This window comes from Camelus dromedarius, chromosome 26, assembly GCF_036321535.1.
Source record: "Camelus dromedarius isolate mCamDro1 chromosome 26, mCamDro1.pat, whole genome shotgun sequence".
In the NCBI taxonomy this organism is placed as follows: Eukaryota; Metazoa; Chordata; class Mammalia; order Artiodactyla; family Camelidae; genus Camelus; species Camelus dromedarius.
In genome coordinates, this window is record NC_087461.1 from 13,287,998 (window position 1) to 13,293,974 (window position 5,977).

The 5,977-nt window shown below is 40.1% G+C and overlaps 1 protein-coding gene across 2 annotated transcripts in view; it reads left to right on the forward strand.

Annotated features, from left to right (window-relative positions):
- Window positions 1–3,256, forward strand: part of MASTL (microtubule associated serine/threonine kinase like) — a 31,686-nt gene extending 28,430 nt beyond the window's left edge. For both annotated transcript variants that reach the window (XM_031444646.2, XM_010995664.3), the window contains exon 12: window positions 2,354–3,256. In XM_031444646.2, the coding sequence (XP_031300506.1) occupies window positions 2,354–2,511 (158 nt within the window). In that variant the 3' untranslated portion in view covers window positions 2,512–3,256. The remainder of the gene's footprint in view (window positions 1–2,353) is intronic.
- The last annotated feature ends 2,721 nt before the right edge of the window (window positions 3,257–5,977 follow it).

Genomic DNA, 5,977 nt, shown 5'->3' on the forward strand with positions numbered 1-5,977 from the left:
CTTACTGCTTCATTTCTGATATCATTATTGGTTGACAAATATTTTTATGGACTGGCTCCTTGTTGCATTATCTTCACAGCCAGGTTGCCTCAAAAGAAGACAAAATTGGTACATTGTAACCCATTCAAGGGTTTTGTTTTGTTCTTTTTAAATCAATGCAGGAAACTCCCGTTCATTTTAAACTCGTTTTCAAACTCTGGTAACATTAGCAGCTGCCTTAAAATCCTTTTTAACAAGATTTCTATAGAGACAGCTAAGTATTCTGTCTTGAAATGCATTTCCATGTGAAGTGAGGTATATTTAGGAAAATGAACTTTAGCAATATGTATATCATTTGTGTCAGCTTCTAGATTCTCCCTCCAGGAAGATCAGCAGTTTATTTATTTATCAAATCCTATAGAGTGACTTCTGGGTGCCGGACAGTGTTACCGTTTTGGGCACTGGAGGTCCCCTACAGATGAACCAGACTGAAATCCTGTGCTTACTATTCTAGAACTTACATTCTAGTGGAAAGACAGAAAGTAAACAAATACAATCATAACATAATGCCATGTGGTGGTAAGTACACGCAGAGAGATGAAGGAGAGTGAGAAGGATACAAAACGAAGCCAAGAGTTTTTTTTTTTTAAAGATGGGGTGGTCAGGAAGACCTCTGAAGGGTGGAATTGGAGCAAAAACCTATGTAAAGATGCAGACATTTGAAAACCAAGCTCTAAACATTGCTTTAGAACAGCAGTTCTCCATGGGATGATTTTGCTCCCCAGAAGACATCCAGCACTGTCTGGAGACATTTTGTTGTTGTTGTGACAACAGTTGGGGCCTCTAGTAGGTAGAGGCCAAGACTTCTGCTCAGTTTCCTACAATGCACAGGGCAGTCCCTCCCACAAAGGATTATCTGGTCCCAAATGTCAGTTGTAACAAAGTTGAGAAACCGTTGCTTAGCAAATGGCTATAATGTACGGTAATGTACTCCGTCCATTCTTACCAATGACGTAAGATTTGTGTTCATTTGTTAAATGAACAGTTTACCTTGTGGAGCAGATAGGGGTATTCTTCAGTTAAGAAACAATTAGTTGTTTTAACTCCTGTTTGTTTCGTTTTTTTTTTCCACACCTGTTTGTTTAGTTTATCTTAACTTAGATTGGAATTCCTTTGTGGATTCTGTTCAAATAAAGAGTTGTGACGAGAGGCTCACAAAGCAGCACATCACATCCACGTATCCCAGTTTGAGTTACCACCACAAATAACTCTGAAGTCATCTATGCTCAGTTATGTATTTTGAACCTTTGAGACAAATAAATACTCTAAGTGTGAATCATTTTTGCTATCTTATCCCTTTTCCTGCCAGTCTTTTAGTTTAAGGAAAAACCAACTTACTGGATTCTGACATACTGATTTCCCAACACATTACCCCCAGTACAGACACCCAGTTCTTTCCTGTCTGTGTAGTCATCATCTGATATTTTCCTTAAATCTGATTGTTTGCTGTGTTTGTTTACTGCCTTAACTGTCACTTCATTTTTTTGGCCAACATCTTTATTATTGCCTGATGAAGTGAATAGTGGAGGAGAGGGGAAGCCGTGTCTACCAACTAAATACCAAACTGTGATCAAAAAAGCAAATTTTCATTTTGGTAGCTAGAAGAAAATGGCAGGAAAATGCAGTTTAAGAGGTGAGCAAAGCTGAGATTTTGCAAGTGGAAGCAGTAAGACTCTGATGTGGCCACGCCGCTGGGTAGGTGGTGTATCGTAGAGACGCAAGTCAGTGAAGTCAAAGAACCAGGAGGAGAAAGTATCAAGTGTCATCCGTGTGTACGTTGAAAGCACCATGAAGCACAAGGATGGCGCACAAGGGAGAAGGCAGGGGAGTGGAGGCTGAGCTTCTTTCCGAAGTTATCTAGTGGGGGTGATGCTGAGTGCGCAGAGCTCCAAGCAGGTGACCAGCACTGGGAATGAGAAACAGGGCGTTAATCATGGAAGATCCGTAGGATGGAAGCTGTACCGGGGAGCAGGAAGTTTCTCATTGAGTCAGGGATTCTGTGAGAAGAGGCAGGCAGTGAGAAAGATAGGTGTCTGTTCGGGCAAATCATCATTCGCTCATTTGACGAACGCAGACGAAGCCTCCCCCCCCCCCCCCCCCCCGTCACATGCCAAGTCATACACACAGTGACACGGTGTGTGCGGCTGTGAAGTATGTGGTTGAAGAGAAAGACGACAAGTGTTTTTAAAATGTCTGTGAAAAGGACATAGTAAAGTAGGGCACGGTACATGGGAGACAGTCTCTTCTTAATTCCTGAAAAATAGTACTTTGGTAATGGTGTCATAAGACTGTTTTGTTTTATGTTTTTCTCAAGAGCTGAAACTTCACCCTCTATTCAGCGATGTGGACTGGGAAAACCTACAGCATCAAAGTATGCCTTTCATACCCCAACCAGATGATGAAACAGATACATCGTATTTTGAAGCCAGAAATAATGCCCAGCACCTGACCATATCTGGATTTAGCCTATAGCGCACACATTTTCCCTTTAGTCAGTCTTGCCGTAGAGAGTAAGTAGCATAATTGCATATGCCTTAATACCAGATTGATCTAAGGGGGGAAAAAAAGGCATTATTTTACCTGGATCAATGAGCTTCCTGTGCATGTTACAGCTGCCACAGTGTCAAAAGGCTATTATAATCAGTAATTTATGTTAATCTCAGCATTGTATATAGATCTTCAAAGCTTTTTTCCCTCTTATTTATTTTGTCACTGCACTTTATTTACATTCAGTAAACTAGAATGCCATTACCACTTGAAGAGTGAGCCTCAGGCCTGGTGTTCTTTCTCATCTGTTGATTTCAGTCCACCTTTCAGCTTGGTGTTAATATAACAAAAACATTGTACAGCTTTATTTTAGTGTAATTTATCCACACTTGGTTGCCTGCAAAAGCCGTATTCTCTTGGGCAATCCTTTAAAGCTGTACTTGTGACCTCAAAAATGCTGCTGGAAAATTCCTTCACTTAGTACTGTAACTCCTTTCAGGAATGAGGGCTAAACAAAAGGACTAAGGTTTGGGTTTACTTTGCTCTGAATACAGTTCTGCTGCCTTGACTGCTTCTGGTGCTTTTTCTACAATACATGTTTGTTTAAAATAGTACTTCAAAGCTTAGGTGTGATACACTGTAGGAATTTTAACAGCCTATTCAATTTTAACAAAAAAACACGATCATTTACTTTTAAATAATTTGTTTAAAACATATGCGGCATTACCAGAGTAGCCTAATTCTTAAAAATAAATAAATAACTTACTTTTGCTTAATAAATGTAATTGTAACATACTTCAGTGTATTATCTGTCCACTATCATTTTTTAATTTATTTTTTTACTATTTTTTTTTTGCGGGGGGAGGTAGTTAATTTTTAGAGGAGTTACTGGGGATTGAACCCAGGACCTCGCGCATGCTAAGCATGCTATCTACCACTTGAGCTATACCTTACCCCCTCTTTTAAATATGGATACACGAAGATTCAGCTTCACAGGTCATATCTTAAATTCATCGAGGTTTTCTGCATGCTTACCCCCACAGAGAGAAAAGTTCAAATTTAAATGTACCAGGTGTAGATTTTCTGCTAATCTGTTAAATACTATTGTTCCTTTTGCAAAATGGCTTTAGTGTTTCTACTTTTCATTACCATCCCAGTAAGAGCCCTGTTATTAGATAGTTGACAAAGATAATACAAGTTTAAAACGGTTACAGTGAAAGACACCTTTATAATCAGTGCTATGCCACTGAAACCATGATTTAAAGGTTTTACTGGGTTTATTTTAGTGATGACTACTTAGATTTAATGCTCCTAATAGTCACCTCTTCCAACAATATGTTCAAAATACAGTTGTTAAAACTTTGTTTAATATAAATTACATCCTTCCCTTAAATTAGGTAAAAGCTGGGATTATTTATCACCCTCTTACTGACCTTTCAAGTAGGAGAAAGCAGTGGTGGCTTTGGAATCAAGCACAAATGGTTTAAACCATTGGTCTGCCACAGTAAAAAAAACCTTGGGCAGGTTAAACTCTGTGCATTGTCTCCCTGTATTGAGCAGATTAATAATACGAAGCAAGCTGGTCCTTAAAGGAACTGCCCAGGACACCAGTCTCATCAGGGATTTGAAACATGACTAAATAATCAGGGGAAATGTACAGTGAGCCTATTCCTAGCACAGGAGATAGTGCCCTTAAGTGGAAAAGGTAAGAATAGTTTGTTGTTACAGACCTGGCTGGTGCAGCGACAGTCACTTGGAGTTCTGCATGCTGTCATGATGTTTACTGGGAACAAGTGACTTACTATCTAAACTTAAGCCTGTAAGACACCTGTCAAGTTGTGGCTTCAGACACTCATTAAGGAAATACCTGAGACAGAACAAGAAAAATGGGAGTGTTTTGGCAGTTGTGTGGATTGTGTGTACATACATGTCTTTAAAGACAGATTACTCTGCCAGTAAAAATCTGTGTATCCATTGCTAACTATAATGTTTATTAATTGGAAATAGTTTTCACCCCACTTCCAGTGACTGTTAAACAAATACAGAAAATATTTTAAGTGGTACCCTGGTGTACCTTTGTCAGAATTTAAATAAGACAAAGTATGTAGCAAACATAAGAGATGTTTAATAAATGATCATTATTTGAGCCCTAAGTACCCTACTACTTCTTAAATATCTGTCTTAATGTTGGCTTTGGGTAATGGTTGCTGTATAAAACCCCACCATTGTTCTCTAAAACATCTCGAAGGACAGTTTCAGATCTAATCACGCTGCCAGAAAGAACCATCTTGTTTTTAGCCACTTACAAACAAGCTCAGAGTCCAAAAGAGTGTGCAAATATTTACCGTTTCCACCAGGCCTCCTTTCAATTAATACCAAGCCAACCATGGATGGGTCATTCTTATCTCTGTGGAAGGTGGCTTGGTCAGAGCAGCATTTGAAGGAGGGAGACAGAATAGAAAGCTACTGAATCAGCCCACCTGGATTCAAGATATATTTTAGAGGTAGAATCAGTAGGACTTACTGACACATGAGATGAGGAGGGTGAAAGAATGGGAATTTTGAGCTTGTTTGTTACACAACATTATTGTAGCAGCTATTTTTCCTATACGTAGCAAGTGATAACACAGTGAAACTGCAGACCCTGGAACAAAGAGAAGATACTATAAGCATCCGAAGAGCAAGAAAAAAGACTGGTATGAGATAATGGAAAAAATACACATATTGGTCTCTGTCTCCCGTTCCCGGTACAGAGCTCCCCAAACTCTTGTGATTTCCTAAGTGATTAAGAGCATTAGGAGCATTCTGTTGTTGTTCTAATATTTGGTCTTTGACCCTTGGTTCCTGTCCCAGGGCTCCTAGACCCCTTGGGGTTTCCTGAGTGACAGCCGTGTTTTGGTCTAATGAGGTGACGATGGGTCACCAAAAGGACCAAGCTATGATTAGAAGCTTGGGACTTTCAGCCCCACCCTCCATTCTCCAGAGAAGGTAGAGGGGCCGGAAATGGAGTTTACGTCTGCGCATGCCTGCGTGAGACTAAGCCTCCATAAAAACCCCCAAAGTGCAGGGCTCGGAGAGATCCTAGTTGGTGAACACATGGAGGGGCTGGGAGGGTGGCGACCCAGAGAGGGCATGGAGGTGCCACACCCCTTCCCACACAGCCTGTCCTGTGCTTCTCTCCTGCCTGGGTGTTCACCTGTATCCTTTACCATTTTCCACCTAAGACGAACTGTACATATTTAAGATGGCTGATTAAGGCTGCACTGAGAAGCTAGAGGAGGCCACCGATTTGGAGTAAGAACTGAAACTAAGATTTTGACAAGATCAGTAACATTCTCAACCAAACGACTAAATGAGTTAAACTTCACCCAGGTGCTGATTTTTATAAAATGATATGTAATAGCATGGCTTAATGCAATGCCAACAGTAACAACTAATAAAAACCATAACA